At 41.5% G+C, this 23,226-nt stretch overlaps 1 protein-coding gene and 1 long non-coding RNA gene across 9 annotated transcripts; one reads left to right on the forward strand and one right to left on the reverse strand.

Moving 5' to 3' along the window:
• Window positions 1-708: 708 nt before the first annotated feature.
• Window positions 709-9,015, forward strand: LOC307045097 (uncharacterized protein). 5 transcript variants are annotated; one of them, XR_013809775.1, is made up of 5 exons: window positions 709-3,884; window positions 4,069-7,341; window positions 7,654-7,809; window positions 7,915-8,007; window positions 8,291-9,015. XR_013809775.1 is itself a non-coding variant. In XM_079690601.1 (4 exons), exons 1-4 carry the CDS (start codon window positions 7,165-7,167, stop codon window positions 8,486-8,488), a joined length of 624 nt encoding a protein of 207 aa, XP_079546727.1. In that variant the 5' UTR covers window positions 3,937-7,164; the 3' UTR covers window positions 8,489-9,015. The 5 variants fall into 5 exon arrangements, 1 of the variants encoding a protein (XP_079546727.1); XR_013809776.1 differs by having other exon boundaries at window positions 7,694-7,809; XR_013809774.1 differs by having other exon boundaries at window positions 4,069-7,809.
• Window positions 9,016-10,270: 1,255 nt separating this feature from the next.
• Window positions 10,271-16,430, reverse strand: LOC307044874. 4 transcript variants are annotated; one of them, XR_013809714.1, is made up of 8 exons: window positions 16,178-16,430; window positions 15,413-15,482; window positions 15,213-15,327; window positions 14,937-15,035; window positions 14,310-14,421; window positions 13,077-13,293; window positions 12,834-12,988; window positions 10,271-11,465 (listed from the first exon to the last, which is right to left on the reverse strand). It is a non-coding gene; the product is annotated as an uncharacterized lncRNA (long non-coding RNA). The 4 variants fall into 4 exon arrangements; XR_013809713.1 differs by having other exon boundaries at window positions 12,834-13,293; window positions 15,213-15,314; XR_013809715.1 differs by having other exon boundaries at window positions 12,834-13,293.
• Between the last annotated feature and the right edge of the window lie 6,796 nt (window positions 16,431-23,226).

Genomic DNA, 23,226 nt, shown 5'->3' on the forward strand with positions numbered 1-23,226 from the left:
AAAATAGCAGTAAAGAGGAAACTATTAAAGTAAAATGAGAAAATCACACTGAGGGAGACATGATGGAAATATTCACTACACTTTAAGCAGTGGGTGTTTTGGAGTACAGAGTAGAACCATATGCTTCAATCTTTTCATCATGTTAACAAATTATTCTTTTAGAGATTTTTATTCACGTGTGAATAAAGTAGTGATCTCATTTGTTACAATATTGATCACCATTAAAAGGATAGTTTTAGGAACCACTCTTTAAGACACATCTGTATTTGTATGGATCATGTTAAAGGAAGAGCTAGTGCCAAGCCAAATATAGTATTCCAATCTAAAGTGTTGATTTCTCCATTGTAGCATAGTTATTACCATAGGAGGGCTTTCAGATGGAAATATGAAATGACTTCTGTTTTAAAATCCTTGATAAAGGAGGGAGTAATTGTTACATGTTCCGACACCCAAGGTTCCACACACTGCTAAAGAGTTTAACATTGTTTTTTAAGTGGACCAGAATTGAAGATAGATGAGCTATGAAATACATAGCAGAGCTACATAGATCCTAGTAATGGTTTGACTCAAGATAATAGTTATGTACACAAGTTTCTGAATTAGATCTATTAGACATTGTAATACTAATTAGGTGTAAATGAATTGCAGTAGTAGTAGTAGTAGTAGTAGTAGTAGTAGTAGTAGTAGTAGTAGTAGTACTATAAGGAAGTGAGTTTTGTACCAAGTTTCATGAAAATGGGAGGCAGAAGTCCAAATGGAAAGTTAGAACCATCTTGAAAATCATAGTTGAAATCGTGAATGAATAAGGAATGGCGCTCCACATATGACATATTTTTGTAGATAAAGGGAACCCGCCTATGCTGAAATACCTCTGAAAAGACTCTGCAGAGCACGACATGGCCAAAAGACTGAGACCAAATTACCTTTGACCCTGACTGACAGTGTGACAAAAGCACTGTCAATGACTGACCCTGGGGTGTACCTGACCAAACCTGACTTGACAACCAGATAGTGTGAGTGTGAATGAATGCCGGCATGTGATCAGTGTAACTGCATGATTCTAAAACAATAACTAACCAAGCATGTTTTTGGACTAACACATTATTTTGGAGCTCCAAGGGAAACAAAGGTTTCCTAAAAATTCCACAAAAAGGGGAAACCGGACATGTGACCCGTTTCTAATCTACTTGATGATATTTTACTCCCACAGGAGTTGGCGGTTTGCAAATGTAAAACTCAAATTAAATCTGAAGATTCTGTTTCTTTTGGGCCTGAAAGACGGAGAGAAACACTTATTTTCACTGAAGTGTTTACTGTGGAAATAATAATAATGATGGATCTAAAATTGTAAATAATGTTTGTTATGTCCCTAACCAATATTTACTTGAAAGTTTTTTCCCCCTCCCCATTACAGGATTTTGTTACACATGAGTTCATGTGTAAAAAGGGGGGAGTGTGTATAATGTATAATGTCAACATGGTTGTAAATGTAAAATTCACAATTAAAACATTTCTTTAAAGGATTGAAAGAAACTTTCCGCCCCAACCCAGATGTTCAAACTGAGCATTGAAGATAGTTTTAGAATTAACCTTCTCCATATCTAGGGATAATACACTGTTTGGTGAATGTTGACCGTATAACCGGTAACACAGATGCAGAATCAGTGGCCAAGGGGCTACTGTGAGAGATGTAATTCCAGAATGGAATACAGAAGAAGTTGACCTGTGATAATGAAACAATTTTGCAATATTTCAACAGATATTAAAGTACCTGAGGTTTGAAATGTAGAAAGAACAGTTAAGCTAAAACATAGTAATGAGACATAATTTAATTTAGACAACATCTTGTAAATAGCCTGGTAAAATAAGTAAAGGCCATAGACTTTATTGTTTAGGTCATTATGGGGATATAAATTTCATTTAAATTCATAATAGAAAGATATTTGATGACAGTATGTTGGATTTCTGTATTCATTTTTCAGCTTGATAATAGATAGGTAGAAGCAGTATTGCCAGGTGCAATCGATGGGATTTCTGCACACGATCCAAGCAGAGAATGAAGTACCTTACAGCACAGACACACTCAGGAAATCATTCACTCTGATATCATCATGACTTTAGTTGTTTTTGAATCATAATGAAATTGTATTACATAACGTTAGTGTGTTTTTACCAGAAAAAGGAATGCTTAATTGTTATATTAGATTTGAGAAAGATTACAAGGATTTTATTTAGTTCACCATGAAGATGTTTTTTGTTTTGTAACATATGCCAAGTAGTAAGATTCAAGTATCAGCAGGTTCTGAATTATTATTCCTCTGTCCTACAACCAACAAGAATGTGGATGGAGAGAACTATATCCACTGGAGCCAGCAGAGATTCGTAAATTGCACCAGAGACAAACAGTTAGATAAAAACAGACCGATAGAATGGCGCTAGACTTGTTTAAATAAAGAGTAATATTTAGCTATTTTTAGATAGTTTAATCCTTCTTATACTTAGTAAAAGAACAAGTGCCTTTACACCAGATACAGTATGAAGATGATTTATGATGTGAAAGGAAGGCGTTAGACGTTTTCCATACCAAGCTAATTGCTGCTATTTTGAGAAGTGACATTAAAGGTTTAAGATAGAAGTTATGCACAAATGAAAAACTTTATATTTATGATGAATATGTATTCTTATTTGTATTTTTTACTTTTATGAGTTATGTACCATGCAATGTTCGGATGAAGAACTCATTGATTTCAATATTATTTACATACCTTAAATGGTATGTAAGGAAGGATTGTTGGAAATTAAAATCAATGTTGATATGGTGTAATTTGAATTAAATACACTATTTGATTTAAATCAGTTTTATTCTGAAAAACCGGAAGTTCTCACTATTAGCTTAACACTTTTATTCTGAAAACTCGTCACTTCCGGTTAGCATCTGGCGGAATCATACGATTTCAAACCTTGAACCAAGGTGAAATGACATGTGATGTTGTACACTGAGCACACTGGGATTAGCACTCATTTATTGACGCTGAATAATGTGTAGCAGGGAATGTTTAAATAACCACAGACGCCAGAATGATGCAATTTAGCTACAGAAAAAGGCAGGAATTGCATTGGACCCGCCCCCCGACGACGCCGGCCAATAGGAGAAGACCTCAGATGACAACAGGAAGAGCAAGCCAAGAATTGATCTCTTCGACCCCCTGACCTGAACTGACCGGTCGGATGTGGAGAGCGCCTCCACTCGCACATTTCATTTTGTACACCACCGCATCTTTTGTGTAATTAAATGCTGTTAACTTTTATAGACAAGTTTACGCAACAAACCACGGGTAGCGCCATAACCCTACACAAATGCACTTCATTTCCGCCGGAAGTCTTTTGCACAGCGTCTGTCGGTGTAAACCGGTGTAAACAGTCAGACGGGCACTGGTGTAAACACAGCGATTTCGATGCTAACAGTGATGCTAGCTTGGGAACACGATTCTACTTCTTTGACTGGAGATGGCGTTACTCTCCCCCACCCGAATTCAGTGCAAAACTGGGAGGATAACATGACGACGTGGCCCAGCATAACGTACAGCAAAATTTGCTCCTACTTCGTTCAATCCATGGCAATAGATGGAAAAGCAATGGACAGTCTGAAGGCCTCCGAGGCATATCAATATTTGCACAGCAACAAAGTTGGTTGTGTCATGTCATACAAACATGATCGTTTTGTTTATCTAAAAGCAAAGGTAGAGCCTAGCCAGTGTTTGAACAATGCGTGGCATAATGCTTGGGTGCTGGTAACTGAAGCTAGAGAAGTCAAAACTGCGGGATGTACGTGTGTTGCTGGACCAGGGAGATCTTGTTCCCACTCAGCTGCGATCCTGTGGAAGGTAACTAGATTATTTGACCATTGTAGCCTAGGCCTATGTCTTTTATTGTTGGTATCCGAACTACATCATAGGCTACTTGGCTAGAGTGCAAAGTGTGTGTATGCCATGATGTATTATATCATATGACATGTTTGCAGTGAACCCATTATAATATCTATGCACTGTTTTTACTCTATCTCTCTAGGTAGAAAATGCTGTGAGACAGGGGAAAACCGGGCTTGCCTGCACAGACAGACAGAACCAGTGGAATGCTGGGTCTAAAAGAAATGCTGGTCAGAGGAAGATGAAGTATGTGCGCTTCAAACGACACAACAGGAAGGATCTCTACCAGCCGCCACCAACTTCACAGCCATCCTCTACCACTCCAGAACCGGCACAGGAGGTGACACTCTTTAGGACTCATGAAGAGTGGAGGAAGAACACACTTGCCTCACCAATGGCAGAACTTTTCAATTGCCCTGGGAATAGCCTCCTGCAGTTCTGCTTTAATGCTGATACCTCTTCCATCACCGAGCCAACACCATGTCCACACCTCCATCTCCTAACCCATGATGAGCACCACATACCACTGGCTTGTGTAAAATGCAGAACCTTCTATGATAAGTACATTAACATGTCCACAGCCCGGCTTGAGGAGATCGAGAAGGTTACAAAAGCACAGAGCAAAGAACAGGTCTGGCATGATGCGCGGAGAGTGCGCATCACAGCGAGCACAGCTAGAAAGGTGCCCATTCGCTCAACCACGGCGCCCGACAAGTTTTTGTCAGAACACTTACACCCATCCTTCCGTGGCAATGCTGCAACCCGTCAAGGAGCGGAGGGGGAGGAACTTGCAAGGGACTATTTGGAAACTCTGGGCAACAGCATTGAAACCAAAGGCTTAGTGGTGTGCGACAAGGATCCGTGGCTTGCAGCATCTCCCGATGGAGTGATAAACAAAGAGATTCTGTTGGAGATCAAATCACCTGTGTTGGGAAACAAGTCACTTGCAGAATTTTTGCCAACAAAGAACTGTGAAATCACAACTGTGGCAAACGGAAATAGGATAGATTACCATATTGCCTGCAATGGTCCAAAAGGCTACTATATGCAGGTACAAATTGGGATGCACTGCACAGGGCTTCAGCACTCCAAGTTGGTGATCTGGAACAAAACTGAGCACCTAGAAATCGAAGTACCCTACGACCAAGACTTTGTCCAGGGGCATATCATAAGGCTGCGCACATTCTACTTTGCCCACATGCTCCCGAAAATTGTTGACGATTTTGTTGAGGGAAGGTTACAGTTCTGCAGTAAATATCTCAGCATTTTAAAACCAAAATAAACTGCCTTATTTAGGTCATGCCCACAGGAGCCAACAGTTGTCTGTTGTTTACATAATGCACAATTTACATGATCTCTTTATGCTGTGCAATATATCATATGTGCCTGTACTGTTTGAGTGAAAATAAAGTTTGATGTAATTTAATTTCATTATTGCACTGTTATTGCATTATTGCATTTCATATGTTCCTTAGAGTGCTACAATTTCTTTTAACACAGTTCATCATTCATATTAAGCTCATACTGTACATAAATAACACTGAATTAATTAATTGTTTAGAGGAAACTAAAGAAATGGCTTCAACAAGAAAGATCACATGTTTAATCCTAACAGGTATTACAAATTAAAATATAAAAGCAGCCCACACAATTACATCACTATGAAAATATTCATATATAATATTAAAAAATACAATGCATGCAGTATTTGTTGTGTTTATCTGTATTTAATGAACAACATGGCTGGGTGCTGGGTGCTGGTTTGTGGTCGTAGCACTCTCTATCTAACCACTCGTTCAGGTGCTTTCTCGAGTGATTGCAACCAACTACCGCACACGTAGTTCCCGAAACACTTTTCTTCATGTTGTAATTGTTATATCCTCTTTGTCTCTGCGATATCAGTGCTTTGTCGGCACAACGGAGCTAGCTAGCAAAACAAACCCAGTCCGCCAAAACGGAAGTGCATTGCATCGAAGGGAGGAGTTCAGGATGTAGAGCGGAAACGGCTCAATAACTTGTGTATAAGATCCCTTGACTCTTTTCAGTCTCCTGCCTTCAGGGTTCTAGAATTGCTTTCAGTATATATATATATATATATATATATATATTAATGCTGTCAAAATGATCGCGTTAACGGCGATAATTAATTTTTTTAATTAATATTTAACGCATTTAACGCATGTGCAGAATGGCCCGCCCCATACATCCCACCAGTGGCAGCGCTGGGGTAGGCTACAGCCATACCAAGAAATGGCTTAGCCCCACCATAAGAAATGATGTTAAAGTAATCAAAATAAAGTCCGCCGAGTAAATTGCACAGACAGCAGTTAGTAAGATTGATTTCAGCAGCCACTTGTCTGGAAATACAGAAGACCAGAAACGGGTTTGAAAACTTTTGTCACGTAGTGATCGTCTTCTCACTAGAACATCTTTGATAATGTCTTCTGGCCAATCAGAATCAAGATAACGGCGTGGTGTTGTTGCAGGAAGTCCTGACGGAGAATACTTTTGCGGTAGTGCATCTATATAGGCCTACATCGATACAACATTACGTGTTGATATAAATCAACACGTAATGTTGCGCCATGGCTGATATTGGACCACCTGTTCGATTGCTGATCATCTTGAACGACCACAACAGCGTCAGACTGGAGCTTCGAAATGGAATTCCCAACTCAATGGAAGAGCTCATTGAGGAGGTGAAGAATTCATGTGGATTAGAAGGTTACATAAGGCTACAGTACAAAGACACTGATTTTGGGAACACATTTGTTAATCTTACATCTACACATGCGATTAAAGATTTAACAGTGATCAAAGTTGTCGAATTAGACCCCGATTCTACAACTGTGGTCTTGTACCCAGTTGAGATACCATTAAATAGTACCCCTACAAGTGGACTGTACAGTGAAGACTCCTCTGGATCTGTGAATACAGATGACACAGTACTACTTAGCGGCTCTTCCTCGGAATCATTAAGAACACAGCGGTTGCCTAAAGTGTTTCCAATCCCGGTCTTCTCCTATGAGACAAAATGTCAATTACAGAGAGGAAATGCAGAGTACACAAAGAACCAATCTAGACTGACACAAAGCTCAAATCATCTGCAGAGCTTGCTGTGAACTCGTTGAAGAACAAGTCTCAAGAAGAGTCCTACCCTGCGAAGAATTTAAAGAGAGCCAGGCGAGCTGAGGCCAAACATTTTCCATCCTTGCCGATTGGTGAGACTCCAGAAAGCATGGAGCAAGAGACAATTTCCCTTTTGGCAGAGCAACAGAGAAGAAACAACCGGCAATCAATAAAAGAAAAGATGGTGAAGGCGTTTGGATACCGAAGACAAGAAATAGTGCATCAGAGACCAAGCATTGAAGGCCTCTTGGAGCGGTGGCCTGCACTTTTTCACATGGAAGAAGAGGTAATTATTTTGATGTAAGCCTGTAATGGAGAAGAAATGAGGGCCCAACTCACTAACAACTATAGACAGCCAAGGCAACTATGTTGACGTTTTATTTTTACAATATCAATATCACAATATAAGCTTTACATCTATTACTCTTAGTGTCTTTATTTGGTGGTGGTTTTCAATAAATATGTGGATTAATTTAAATGTTACATTCATACAAGCTGACTTGGAGTACTTTTAATCAAACCGTTGGCTCTTTATAAAAAATATGTGTATTATAAATTTTCAGTGTTTTTTGTTTTCTATGCTGCTTATATTTTCTAGGTATATGCTGAGTTCATGCGCATAACAACATTTCCATTAGAGACAAAGTTCTTGGCGCAGTTGGACAAACACTCCACCAAACTGCTGCAGGTCATCAGGAGCAGGGGAGGAGTTGTGAAACAGAAGACCACCGGGATCTTGCAGGTTTTGGATGAGGTATCTTTGAATGAGTTTTTTATCTGTGGGATCAGTGGCTGAATCGTCCTTTTTTTTGCATTTGATTTATAATATATATATATATATATAACTGTTCTTACTCAGACTGTGGACATCGCCATCAGAAGAGAATGCATCCTCAAATCTCTAATGATCTACCTGGATGAACCTGTTGACCATCTCATCAAAGAATTCCAGGTAAGACCTCCCACTCACTCATAAGAAGTTTGTTCATAAAAGAAAAATAACATATTTGTACTGCATGCAAATAACTGCTTGGTTAGAAAGCTAGTCATTTGTGATGACCTCCTGAACTTTCCTCTTGGGCCGACTAAACTGAGAACTTTCCTTTTCATCTATCCACTATAATCTTGTATTTTTAAAAGGTAGCTGCAAACTTGGGGAAACCTTTGCGCCTCAGGCCTGTTGAACTACACTGTGTGGTCCTCATCCATTTCCCTTTTGTTTGCATGATATGCAGGACGCTGAGGCCGGAGAACTGGAGCAGGCAACAATGGCAATCTTTGTCATTGGGAAAGAGGATCAGCTTCATCGACCCAAAGACGTCAAGGTTCTCATCGAAGTAACAGAGGTCCTCAGCGGCTTGCCCTCGGTTGCGACAACTTTTGCCATGCTCTTCGGGCTCATATACGCACTGAACTTAAGATATCCGAAATAACTGCAATCCACTTTTGAAGTTGTGCAAAAATTCCTGATGGAGCTTGAGAGGAAAAAGATGAGCCCAAAAGTGAATAGACTGAGAACCCAGCTGTTCATCCCAGAATAGACACTTTGTTGCACTCACTCACAGTTACCATTGTTACATGGTAAGGTTTCTAAAACCAAGGTTTTATCATATTTATCCATTGTAAAACATTTGCAAAAAAGTGTTGTGTTCAGAAGTTGCACTTACAGTATGACCGATTTTCACTGTAGAAGTTATGCATGTCTAATCATTTTTCAGAGATGACATGTCTCACAGGCGCAAGTTGTCAGTGTTGCTTTAAAAAAAAGTGTGCAGTGGATAATAAGGACAAGTCTTTTTTCTAAGAGTTTGATGTTTGGAAGCGGCACATATTACTGCATTTTAACTGTGGTACTTATTAACATGTCTAAGATCAGGTAATGGCTGCCTCAGAGGCCAAAGCTGGTTGTGTGAAAAATTTGTTTTTCATTCAAATAAATGTGCTCTGGAGTTAAAATATACAGATTGATCTGAAGAAATTGACTTTCATTGAGTCAATGTAAAATATTTTTGTGTGATTGATTGCTCTAATTTTTTTTTGTTGGTACAACGTTTTACTTTTATTAGTGTACCTTTCAGTTGCATTACACTCCTTAAACGTGTTTGAGACACTTTAGGTAACAATGTGGCTGTCATTTGATTAACTCTGAAAATACAGTTTTTATTGAATAAATCACCCAAAAATCACATGAATTGAGTTACAGGTGTCCCCTCAGCTGTGCAGACTTATTTAATAATACGGTAGGAAATTGTGGAGTAAAATTAATATCTATCTTGTACACACACACACACACTTTTCCTCTACTGATGAGAGGAAGACAGAGGGGACTAAAGTATTTTTTATGTTTCTACATGGACCTGAATGTATTCTTTATTTGCAGTCACTTCATTATACGTTAAATACATTTAATTCAAGCTAAGATACATTAGCTAGTTAGTGCTCTACCTGTGTGCCTCCTTCAAACAGCATTATAACCAGACTGTATCTTCAAACGATAAGTACCAGTTATAGCTACTTGAATTTAGATAAACAATTGAAAAGACAAAATCAACCAGCTAATGTATTGAAAGGCCAATCTTTATTTTAAGGTGCATTTTCTTTAAACCTTCAGATGTGAGATATTAGTTATGCAGTAATAGTATTGACAATACAAAAATACCGAGCAACTTTAGTTGAGTTAACTTTATATTTCTTCACTAAAAAGCATTTATTACACTCATTTTTCCCACTCATATTCACAGTGTGTACACTGTAAAAACGCAAACTTAAAATTGTTGGCTTGAAAATAATTTGTTTGTAAAGTGAACAACAAATATTGAATTGAGTTGCTTACTACATTTAAGTGGTTCTCTCGACTATCTTTATTATGTTGCTTGTTTAAAGTGTGCGTCATGTAATAAATTCAGTTGGCAAAACTTAAAAATCCAAGAGTTAAAACTAAGTTCTTTGTGTATGCTTCGAGCTATGAACGGGGTCTCCAACAGAAATCTGCAGGGGGTTTTCCACTATGGAATGCCATTTAAGCCTAAATTAAATAAATAAATAAATAATTAAATAAATACATATATATATAAATATGCCTATGAAATAAATTCTGAAATAAATAAATGAGGCAATAAATATGTATACATTTACATTTAAATACACATTTATTTATTTCATGGGACTTTTAGTTCATAATGACACATTTATTTATTTCAAGAGACTTTTATTTCATAATGACACATTTATTTATTTCAAGAGACTTGTATTTCATGATGAGACATTTCCATTCCTTATATGCAAATGAACGGGGCGTGGTTAGCTCACAGATCCAGAGACCCAGACCAAAGCAACAGCACCACACTGACTACTCGAGAAGAGGAAGAAAATGGAGGAGAAAGACTATAAGGCAAACTACTACATTCTCAGAGTCAGACATCGCATGTAATCTGATAATCTAAATTTCACCCGCCAGAAATGTTCGCTTTTTCTTCTTCGGTGTAAATTGTCCGTTGGCAAACCAGTTGACTTCTTCTTCTCTCTGTTTTTTGGCGAATTGCAAACAACTTTAAGGTGCATACCGCCACCTACTGTACATGAGTGTGAATCATCATATCATTCCATCTCTTAACTCATGGACGTATCTATGATCTAATCCAAAAATAAAGAAATAAAAAACATAATAAATAAAACAAAACAAAACAACAATCTATGATCTTTCCTGACCTAAAGTTAGATAATTGTACCTACCCCAGTTTCACTAAAGGTAAACAGTACCTTTCTGGTAGCTCTTTCTCCCTCTCCTTTTGTTCCCAAAATACCAACCACACTCCATTCCCTCTCTGCCTCTAAAACGTTATCCTTTAGTTTCTCTCTTTCAGCTTTATAGATGTTCCACATTTTCTTTAACTCCACAGTTCCTACACTTGTCACTGTTACTTTTCCCCATGACATGCAGCGTACCATTCAATGCTGTGTGATTTATTCTGAGTCTAGCTATCATCATTTCCTCCCTTCTGTTTCTTTCTTTATAAATATTTGTCTGCTGGCATACCAGGAGACCAGCATTTATCTATCACCAGCTTATGTTAGTATTAAATATACAATGTATTCTGGTAACTATCAAAACAAAGACATTGTATCGTGTTCATAACAGTATTTTTATTTAATAAATTATACTTAATACAATAATATTACAAAAAAAAACTACATCTAAATAAATATATCATCTAAAATAGATGCATTTGATTTAAAAATAACAAATATAATTCAAAATGTAAACAGCAACAAAGAAATTATAAACATTCTTTTTCTTTTTCTTGTTAATATCCATTATCTTCTCTGTTAAGTATCTTCCGGTCTTTGCCAATCTGGCCAGCATTTCTCGGTCCTCCACGTCTTTCTCGTACAGCCACTGCTTGAAGCAAACTGAAAATAAGAAACAACAATGTTTTAACAAATCGTATTAAATTATGTGATGATAGAACTGCAAACAGAATAGCTGTAACTTTAACAAAATAAATAACTCAGTTACCTCTAATCATTAACCCATGTTTGTATCATTGAGTTAACTCTGTGTGTTGCTGCTAGCAAACATAATATATACCTGACGTGGAAACGTTACTCGTGGATGGGGCTACAGAGCTACTAGAAAGACAGTCGAACCCGGTGCATTCCTCCGTCAGAATGTGGTGCACTTTTGCTAAATGTTTAGACAAATAGCTCGTGTTACGGCCCTTACATGCGAAATTCTTATTGCACTTTTGGCAACGAGCATTTTCCACCTCAAGACCAAGCCCCCAGGAAGTGCGCCGGACTCTGAGGAAAATATACGTTTTGTCCAAACGGCGGTACTACAATTTCCTTATCAGTCTGTGACGTCGACCGGCCTAGAAATACTTTTTCCCCTTGACTAACATTGGGAAAGAGACGTCTGTAAATCGGTGGATAATTTTTTTGAAACTAAATAAACTACCCAGTATGAACTATTGTATAGCCCTAGAATCATTAAGTCCTTAAAGTTGTAAAATGCACTAAAAGCCAAATCTAGATTTATTCTCTCTCTCCATTCTTTCTAGTGAGCCGAGAGTGTGTGCTTGGGGGGCGGGGCTCAAGCGGTGCATGCTCTGTGAGCGCACAAACGGGTTCTTCTGCTCTGAGAGCCAGGCATGACGGGTAATCTGTGACGTTTCGCTCTCTCAAAAGTTGGGCCATTTTGACTTCATGCGCCAATGAGCAGCTCTCATAGGAAAGAACGAGACCCCTCCTCCCACGCTGTATCCAGTTCTTATTATACATCCATGCTCAAGACGGGTAACATAACTACCCTCGGGGCACTTAGTTCTCTCCGCCATGTGTTTGTGTGTGCACGCGCGCGCGCGTGTGTGTGTGCGTGTGTGTGTGTTGCATGCATGTAGCAGGTTCTGTGTGTAAATTGCCCCACCCCCTCGCACACCGACAGGGGAGAGAGATCTCTCGCCTGGATTGGAAAGATCGAAAATAAATCATAGACACATTTTGTAGTCTTTTTTTGTAGTAAGACTGCGATATAATGTTTATGTAGATATAATACATATGACATCTATTTTTTAAATGTCTCCAATACCGATAAAAAGATCGATAACGTTGGACGTTAACGGTACCACGGTCTTTAATAATTCAGCCCCGGGGCCCGTTAATACTGGGGCTCGGTACCCATCCCTAGTTTTAATTATTACATCATCAATATTACATTTCAAATAACCAAGTACTTGGTATCTAACAAAGAGCAAGTGGCTAGTGCTGCTAAGAACATACCTGGTGATGGTGATGACGGTGGCTCTTCGCTGCAGGATCTGGTCGATGTCCTCCTAGCAGAAGTGATTGCCTTCGTCGTTCTCGTCCATGATGGCGGCGTAGGCTCCTTTCCTCAGCAGGTCTTCGATCTTCTTCTTGGAGAACTGCTGGACCGGCTAAAGGCGACGCAGAGAGACATTTACACAAGTGGATTTAGAAAACTCTTTTTGAAAATAAACTAAGCGTACTGCAACAGCGACTGACCCAAAAATGACTTGGCATCTAGAAATATGACAGATTTTCTTTTTCTCAACCCGTTGTTGTTGCCTTCTTTGTTCCCACTTGTGCTCTGCAGGACGGCACGGTCCAGCCCGAGCTTCAGACTAGCTTTATCCAGCATTTCCCTCTCATAGTTTCTAGTGATCAGACGGTACACCTTCACCGCCTTAGACTGGCCAAAACGATGACACCGAGCTTGAGTCTGAAATAAGAAATTAAAAGAGGGTTCAAAAGAGCATCATGTGCAGCTGCTGTTCAACGTTTTTAAGCATTAAATGGGAAAATATTAGGGATGCACCGAATATTCGGCCACCGAAAATTATCGGCCGAAAATGGTTAAAAAAGCCATTTCGGCCTTCGGCCGAAAGGGTTTGAGCACCGAAAAAATATCACCGAATGTCAGAGAACAGGGTTCCGCATATTTGTCCGGGTGTTTTGATTTCAAGTGCTGGAGTAATCCCGAAGTGGTGAAAGTCTTTGCAGTTTCACCCCCTCGAGAAATGTCAGCTGAACACGTTTTACAAATCGCAATCCGCGCCTCTCTCTCTGATATTTTTAAATATCTCCAAGCGGCAGACATGTTGGCTGTGAGCCAGCCGCGAGCATGGTCGCTCGCCGTGCTTGTCGCCGCGTTTTGATTACGTCATCACAACAACACGTTAGGTTACCAAACTTATAGGTGCATTTGTTGTTGTTGAAGGCCTGGCTGTTACAGTCTTTATTTACACAATTTTGTTGTAGGCCTACTGGCCTAGATGTTTATGCAGTTTTAAAGCACCTTGGCTTTGTTCTGAATGCACTTTGTTGTAGTTATCCTACAGAGAAAAGAAAATGCACTTGACTTGGAATTAATGTACTGTATGCATTCAAAAGTGCTGAATAAATGTTTTATGGACCCATAATAATGATTATTATTTAAGTTAAGTTTTGCCATAATCATGTCTTTTTCCATAATCAGGTAGCTGAACAACATTGGTAAAAAATGTATACAATATATATATATATATTTCTATTAATCATTTTCGGCCTTTCGGCATTCGGTTTTCGGCCAACTGTTTACTATTTTCCGTATCGGTTTCGGCCAAGAATTTCCCATTTGGTGCACCCCTAGAAAATATACACTTAAAGAACCGAGGGAATAAACGGAAAGACTGTTGTTGTTGTTGTAGCCCTATTGAACTATCTTTGGGACGGACAGAGCAGATATATATATCGTACCTGCAGGTCATTTTGAGGGTTCCAGTCAGAGTCGAATATCACACAGGTGTCCGCAGCAGTGAGGTTCACAAGTTCTTGATCAGGTGTTAGATGTGGGCTGGCATGATCCTTTCTGCAGCGATAAATAAAGAAAACAAAGAAGACATTATTAATAATAGTAATGATGGTAACAACAATAATATTAGTATAACTATTTATATAGCACTTACACAACAATTGCAAAGTGATTATCACAACAAAAATAAAGAGCAAAACAATATCAACAATAAAAAAACTAATTATTATAGGAATGTTAAGATACAAAGAAATTATAAACATTCTAAGAGGCCGAATACAAAAGGTAGACTCAATGGCTCTTGATGACATCAATGAGCAGTCCCAAAACATGCTGCTGTATAAAAAGAAATATGTCCAGATTTATTCTATTTAGTGTTGGATGATTTTTTTGTATTGATTGCTGATGGATGTTAAGATATGTTTTACAATTATAACAAAAAGATTATTGTAATTGGAATCAAAAAGTTTACAAATCTTAGTTTTAATAAAATCACTAGCAGTATAGGATTTATTCAACAGCGGTAAAGCATTAAGTAGCTAAATTAACGTACACTGAACTGTAAAACTTACCACTATTTAGGAAAGGACCTGATAAGAAGGATTGACTAGTAAGACAGCAAAGAGGCGGAGGATGTCCCTGTCATGTACAACCATTGGTCGATGTTACACCTGAAAGAAAGATAAGGAAATAAGAGAAGACAGGAGGACAAACATCCGCTTAAGTAAAAGACCAAATCATGTCAAGCTTTACATCTTTCAGTCTTTACAATGCACTGTTGGAATATACATTCCAAAGGCTAAATTCAAACTCAATACCATAAATAACTGGGTACCAAAGTGCTTTACCTGATAGAACACGTTCCACACGGAGCAGCAACCATCCGGCCGGGCCTTTTGCTGCATATCATCTCCTCCCTCTCCACTGTTTCCAGTAGATATCTACTGCCTCTGTCCAATAAAACTGAAATGCCCCAAAACAATCATATTTAAAAAGTTAAAAACAATAACTTGCTTTTGGCATTCAAATAAATGTATTAGAATCTCACCTTTTTCCTGGATGTCAGGAAGGCGTTCCCTTCAAGTCCGCAACCAGTCATAGGAGTTCAAATGCAAAGCCTAAACGATGACAAGAGCGAGACTTACATTTTACAAGATAAGTAATACCAGAGCAGTGTGTACGACATGCAGAGAACAGATCAAATCCCCTGACAGACTCACACACTTTGGTGATGTCCTCATCTGATAATGATGTTTCCTTTTTAGCAGCAAAGTAACATTACTCAAGGTATATGTTGGACCCAACTCATGTACAGTATGTTTTGCATCTCCTCAACAATGGTCTATATAGTTGAGTAGAAACAAACTGTCCCTACAGTTTCAGGTATATTAACAAAGAAAAGTTTGCAATGAAGCACAAAACCCCTCTTTGTATTAAGCTTGCCACAGAAAGTACAGCTTAACATGCTAACCTGGTAGAGTTAGCTAATGTTAGCTAACTTCATGTCCAACTAAAAACCTCTAACGTGCATTACATTGACGATTTTAAACACAATTTAACTCTCTCAACTTGTAAAATAACGTTAATTTAACATACCCTTAAATAACTACATCACGTTTTTCGGGGGCAACACAAACTGCAGAAAACGTTAGCTGCTAACTGTTGTTAGCTAAGACAGCTAGCTCTTAACAATAGCCTCCTAGCAAACTTAAGGTTACGTTAACATTAACTTAACGTTGTAAGAAAGCCAAACTAACCTTCCAGAAATATTTTACTCTCAGACTGGGTGTAATTGTGTAGAGTTGCTGCTTACCTCCAGAAGGACTTTTAGCTGTTTCCCAGTAGAGACTAGAGAGAGCTGTCAGAGCGGTTGCTCTCAGAAGAGCAGCATTGGGCGGACCAGATAAGACCAGAGAAGAACCAGTTAAGCACCAGAAAAGCACAAGAATGGTTCTTGAACCGGTTTGGTTTATTGGCAGTTTGCAAATCACTTAAGAGTACTGGAGTGTGAAATAAAAACTATTGAGTCAGTGTTGTGGTGCTGTTGCTTTGGTCTGAATCTGTGAGCTAACCACGCGCCGTTCATTTGCATATAAGGAATGGAAATGTCTCATCATGAAATATAAGTCACCTGAAATAAATAAATGCGTCATTATGAAATACAAGTCATCTGAAATAAGTAAATGTGTCATTATGGAATAAAAGTCTCTTGAAATAAATAAATGTGTCATTATGAAATAAAAGTCCCATGAAATAAATAAATGTGTATTTAAATGTACATGTATACATATTTATTGCCTCATTTATTTATTTCAGAATTTATTTCATAGGCATATTTATATATATATGTATTTATTTATTTATTTATTTATTTAATTTTGGCATTCCATAATGAATAACTACAATCCCCGGTTCAGGTGGCAACTGGCGCGCTAACAGAGCTCCAGGAGGGAAAACCTTTGCGACGCTGAGGTTCTGCTGATTTGCAAAGGTATGCTAACATGGACATGTGTTGTCTGCCACATGGTCGGCTTTTAGCTTGAAAAATATACGATGGTGCATGTTAGCCGATCTCCGTTTAGAAAACATGCATTTTAAAAGGTTTTTCGCCTGCCGTCTTGTCTGCTTACTGGTCAAAGCATTAATTCATGGTTTTTACTAACCGGTATCAGTATGTTGTTACTTCGGCATCATTTTGAAATGTGTATTACAATTAAATCACAGTCAAATATGTTCATTTTGTTGTAGCCCCCTTGCCAGCGATGCTCTCTAGTTTAGCATACTCAGCCCGACTCAGCCTGGTTGCTGGCCCGCTAAGAACCTACATTTTATGGGGCCAGAAAAGCTGTTACAGATAGCCGGTACTACGCCAAGTGGAAACGCAACCACAAACGGGCCGCGCACGGCACGCTTAAACCGCGCTGTAGTAAAAATGCGTAATTATTGTAAATCACCTCCGCACCCGCCTCTCCCCTGGGCATGTAGACTTGCCTATTTTCTTAAAATAGCTGCTTCCTGTTACATATTGTGATCTCTGTACCTTTGTAATAATCTATCCTATACAACACATCCATTTAAGTTGCCTTTAAGAACGAGCCATTATAGGTCAGCGTTATGTCGGCTCAGGGCGTTTTTTTTATTGATTTTAATTTTATAAAAGATACGTCAATTCGATTAATCTTCTTTTTTTTGGGATCAAATATAAATATCCCTTCAAATTCCCATCCATAGTGCATTTCACTGCCAGGAATATTCAACTATATGAATGTTTTCAACCCCTTTGGCTGCATCATTTTGGACCCATTTTATATCCCTCATGCGAGGTCGTGGAAAAACCAAATTAATCTTGATTTGATATCTGCCGTTGCTACAGCAAGGTTATTTCGGCTATAAAGTGTGTTTAAAAACAAATAAGATATAATGTGTTACAGCTCCATAGAGTGACATGTCTGGTTATTCATAATATTAACAGTTGTCTCTCTCGGAAAAAAAAGAGAGATCATGATGGCACAGGAAAACAATTTAAAGACTTAAATAAACACAAACTGGCTTATTTCTTTTGTTATGCTTTTTACTATATTAGGCTGCAGGTATATGTCAGCTACTTTGTATTTTATTTACATTCCACAAAGAGGAGGCATGAGAATAGATGTTAGGACTGCCTACACATACCAGAGTATTTTTACATTTAATGTCATACAAGTGCAGTTATTAAGTTTTCCTATAATCATAGATAAAACTGTTTTGAAGATGAAGCCCGATTCTCAGGATAAATACTAGACCTTCTACATAACTACTAGTGAACTAGTTGTACAACAGAACAGTTAACATTTTAACAGTAATTATTGTGTCATTGCTGAGCAATCAAACCAGTGTTTTATTTGCAGTTATATATTATCCATCCATCCATCCATCTTCTCCCGCTTATCCGTGGTCGGGTCGCGGAGGTAGCAGTTCCAGCAGAGAGCCCCAAACTTTCTTTTCCCTGGCCACATCAACCAGCTCTGACTGGGGGATCCCAAGGCGCTCCCAGGCCAGAGAAGAGATATAATCCCTCCATCTGGTTCTAGGTCTACCCCTTGGTCTCTTCCCAGCTGGACGTGCCTGGAACACCTCCCTAGGGAGGCGCCCAGGTGGCATCCTAACTAGGTGCCCGAACCACCTCAACTGGCTCCTTTCGACGCGAAGGAGGAGCGGTTCAACTCCGAGTCCCTCCCGGATGACCGAACTTCTCACCTTATCCCTAAGGGAGACACCAGCCACCCTGCGGAGAAAACCCATCTCGGCCGCTTGTACCCGCGATCTCGTTCTTTCGGTCATGACCCATCCTTCATGACCATAGGTGAGGGTAGGAACGAAAATGGCCCGGTAGACAGAGAGCTTTGCCTTTTGGCTCAGCTCCCTTTTCGTCACAACGGTGCGGTAAAGAGACTGCAGTACCGCTCCCGCTGCTCCGATTCTCCGACCCATCTCACGCTCCATTGTTCCCTCACTCGAGAACAAGACCCCAAGATACTTGAACTCCTTCACTTGGGGTAAGGACTCATTCCCTACTTGGAGTGGACAGTCCATCGGTTTCCTGCTGAGAACCATGGCCTCAGATTTGGAGGTGCTGATCCTCATCCCAGCCGCTTCACACTCGGTTGCGAACCGATCCAGTGAGTGCTGAAGGTCGCAGACCGATGAAGCCATCAGAACCACATCATCTGCAAAAAGCAGTGGTGCAATCCTTAGTCCACCGAACTGCAGACCCCCTCCCCCACGACTACGCCTCGAAATCCGATCCATGTATATTACAAACAGGATTGGTGACAAAGCGCAGCCCTGGCGGAGGCCAACCCTCACCTGAAATGGGTCCGACTTACTGCCGAGGACCCGGACACAGCTCTCGCTTTGGGAGTACAGAGATTGGATGGCCCTGAGTAGAGACCCCCTCACCCCATACTCCCGCAGCACCTCCCACAGTGACTCCCTTGGAACCCGGTCATATGCCTTCTCCAAGTCTACAAAACACATGTAGACTGGATAAGCATACTCCCAGGCACCCTCCAGGATCCTTGCGAGAGTAAAAAGCTGATCCGTTGTTCCACGACCAGGACGGAATCCGCATTGTTCCTCCTCAATCTGAGGTTCGACAATCGGCCTGACCCTCCTTTCGAGTACCTTAGAGTAAACTTTCCCGGGGAGGCTGAGTAGTGTGATGCCTCGGTAATTGGCACACACCCTCTGATCCCCCTTTTTGAAAAGGGGAACCACCACTCCGGTCTGCCACTCCTTCGGTACTGTTTCCGACTTCCACGCAACGTTGATGAGACGTGTCAACCATGACAGTCCCTCAACACCCAGAGCCTTCAGCATTTCTGGGCGGATCTCATCCACCCCCGGGGCTTTGCCACTGTGAAGTTGTTTGACGACCTCAGTGACCTCCCCCCGGGAGATTGGTGTCGATCCCCCTTCATACTCCAGCTCTGCCTCTAACATAGAGGGCGGAGTTGTCGGGTTCAGGAGTTCCTCAAAGTGCTCCTTCCAACGCCCTAACACTCCATCAGTTGAGGTCAACAACGTCCCATCCTTACTGTACACAGCTTGGATGGTTCCCTGCTTCCCCCTCCTGAGGTGTCGGACAGTTTTCCAGAACAACTTTGGTGCCGCCCGAAAGTCTTTTTCCATGTCTTCTCCGAACTTCTCCCACACCCGCTGCTTTGCCTCGGCCACGGCTGAGGCTGCTGCCCTTCGGGCCTGTCGGTACCTTGCAACTGCCTCGGGAGTCCCCCGGGATAACAAATCCCTGAAGGCCTCCTTCTTCAGTCGGACGGCTTCCCTGACCACCGGTGTCCACCAGGAGGTTCGAGGGTTACCGCCCCTTGAGGCACCTAGGACCTTGAGACCACAGCTCCCCGCCGCGGCTTCGGCAATAGAGGCTTTGAACACCGACCACTCTGGTTCAATGTCCCCAACCTCCACAGGAATGCCCGAAAAGCTCCGCCGGAGGTGTGAGTTGAAGGCCTCCTGAACTTGGGCCTCCTCCAGACGTTCCCAGTTCACCCGAACTACACGTTTGGGCTTACCAGGTCTATCCAAAGGCTTCCCCCGCCACTCGACCCAACTCACCACCAGATGGTGATCAGTTGACAACTCCGCCCCTCTCTTTACCCGAGTGTCCAAAACATACGGCCTCAGGTCCGATGATACGATAACCAAATCGATCATGGACCTTCTGCCTAGGGTGCTCTGGTACCACGTACACTTATGAGCATCCTTATGTTCGAACATGGTGTTTGTTATGGCCAATCCATGACTAGCACAGAAGTCCAGTAACAAACCACCACTCCGGTTCAGATCAGGGGGGCCGTTCCTCCCAATCACTCCCCTCCAAGTGTCTCCATCATTGCCCACATGTGCGTTGAAGTCTCCCAGCAAGATTAAAGAGTCCCCTTCAGGAGCCCCATACAGGACTCTTTCCAGGGTCTCCAAGAAGGCCGTATACTCTGAACTGCTGTTGGGTGCATAAGCACACACAACAGTCAGAGTTTTCCCCCCCATAACCCGCAGGCGTAGGGAGGCAACCCTCTCGTCCACTGGGGTAGACTCCAACAACGAAGCACCCAACCGGGGACTTGTGAGTATCCCCACACCCGCCCGGCGCCTCACACCTTGAGCAACTCCGGAGAAGAATAGAGTCCAACCCCTATCCAGAAGTAAGGTTCCAGAGCCGACGCTGTGCGTAGAGGTGAGCCCAACCAGATCCAACTGGTAACGCTCCACCTCCCGCACAAGCTCCGACTCCTTCCCCCCCAGAGAGGTGACGTTCCACGTCCCCAAAGCCAGCTTCTGTCGCCCGGGTCTGGTCCGTCGAGACCCTCTGCCTTCACTGCCACCCTTCTGGCAGCGCACCCGACCCCATTGCTGTTTCCCGTAGGTGGTGGGCCCGCGGGACGGAGAAGCGGAGGTGTTGCCCACGTTGCCTTTTCGGGCTGTGCCCGGCCGGGCTCCGTGGCAAGCCCGGCCACCAGACGCTCGCCGACGAGTCCTCCTTCTGGGCCTGGCTCCAGAAGGGGACCCCGGGCTTCCTCCGGGCCGGGTATCCTCACTTCGTGTGTCGTCTTTCATGAGGTCTTTTGAACCAATCTTAGTCTGGCCCCTTGCCTGAGACCAATTTGCCATGGGAGACCCTATCAGGAACACAAGGTTCCAGACAACACAGCCCCCAGGTTCATCAGGGCACACAAACCTCTCTACCACGGTAAGGTGCTGGTTCTTCAGAGAGGTTATATATTATCCTTATTTGGTAAATAATAATTGCTTATCTGCTTTCTACATGCAGGACACTGATCAGGAAGAAAAGCAGACTGCTGGTGTCAAGATGGGAGTCCTCACTGTTGTCGCAGATGATGATGGACCTACCCCGTCTCAAATGGTCCACAGTATTGCTGTTGTTTTGGAAGAGACAATTGTACTCTCGGATCTACCAGACATCCCAACTGCATTTGTATACCTTTTTGGTCTAGTCCAGGGGTCGGCAACCCCTGGCACGCGTGCCAGCATTGGCACGCGGCACCGTAACCAGTGGCACACTAGGAATAAGTGGAATAAGTGTGCAAAAATATTTAAATTGTATTTTCGGATCCTGAACGAGACCGCCGCCAGAGCGCGTCTCACCGTTACCTGCCATGCACGCAACGCAGCCCCGTTCTCTTTATCTCCAGGTGACTTTCTGCCGCTTTCCTCCGTGGTGCAGTGCTGTTCGTTTCACCACGGAGGAAAGCACTTCACTAATTGCAGTACCCATAAGGAGCTGTACAAATGCCGCAGTTTTTGCGTGGCTGTGTATTTAGTTGAAAGCCCAGTGGCGATCTGCTCATCTCTCATCGAAATAATATGCTACAAAGGGGCGGACTGGCCATCTGTGTGTTGAACTTTCCTGTCGGCTCCCAGACCGTAGTCGAGGAGGGAAGAAGCAACAAGCTTCAGGTTCAATAACCCACTTTAGCTTAAATGACTGGAGAGAGGCAAGCTCTTCTTGGGAGGCCGTTGCATTTATTTAGCTGTTCTTCTGTTTCACAAAATACATCACAGACCTCTGTTTTTCTGCTTCCTCGTTTCACTTCCAGAAACAAACACACGTTCCCGCACTGTCGCTCTACCATTCACAAACACACATGCACAAGCCACACCCCTCTTTCTCTCTCTCTTAAAGGGACAGCGATCTCATCTCACTCTGCATGACCCTAATATCATAACATGTGTGTTCTGGAGAATCACAGAACGGACGATCGTCCTTATTATTATGCCGTTTAAACCAATTATTTAAATGTGTTAAATGTGTTAAATTCGACATCATGTAAGTTGCGCTGACAGCTCCACACACTGCTTCCCCGAAGCGAGGCTCCCCCCGCCCTCCTGCTGATAGTTCGCTCCTCTACCCCCCCCCCCCCACCCCCGTTGATAATTCTTGATCGTTTTTTTTTAAAATGGCACTTCATATCAAAAAGGTTGCCGACCCCTGGTCTAGTCTATGCCCTGAACATTGAGTTTCTAAAAGAGCACAATTAGACTTTTCAGACTGTTCAGCAAACCTTCATGGGACTTTCCACCAATTGCTCCCAGCGGGTCAGGAGTTTGAAAACAAAGCTCTTAATCTAAGTGAGCATTGGCAAATTGTCTTAACAGATTTACAAGATATCCCCATTTAATCTTCCTGCCTTCACCGCTGTTTGTGACTTGAACATTGAGTTCCCAAAACCAAACTAACCCAACTAACTAACTAACTAACTAACTAACTAACTAACTAACTAACTAACTAACTAACTAACTAACTAACTAACTAACTAACTAACCCAACTAACTAACCCAACCTACTAA

This window comes from Notothenia rossii (assembly GCF_949606895.1).
Source record: "Notothenia rossii genome assembly, chromosome: 6".
NCBI classification, from domain to species: domain Eukaryota; kingdom Metazoa; phylum Chordata; class Actinopteri; order Perciformes; family Nototheniidae; genus Notothenia; species Notothenia rossii.

What these genes read in the sequence shown, in the direction of transcription:
- LOC307045097 (XM_079690601.1), top strand. Translation starts at nt 7,165, where the DNA reads ATGGAGCAAGAGACAATTTCCCTTTTGGCAGAGCAACAGAGAAGAAAC. An exon ending in TCTTGCAGGTTTTGGATGAG is followed by an intron (nt 7,810 to 7,914) that starts GTATCTTTGAAT and finishes GTTCTTACTCAG; the next exon opens with ACTGTGGACATCGCCATCAG. An exon ending in ATCTCATCAAAGAATTCCAG is followed by an intron (nt 8,008 to 8,290) that starts GTAAGACCTCCC and finishes CATGATATGCAG; the next exon opens with GACGCTGAGGCCGGAGAACT.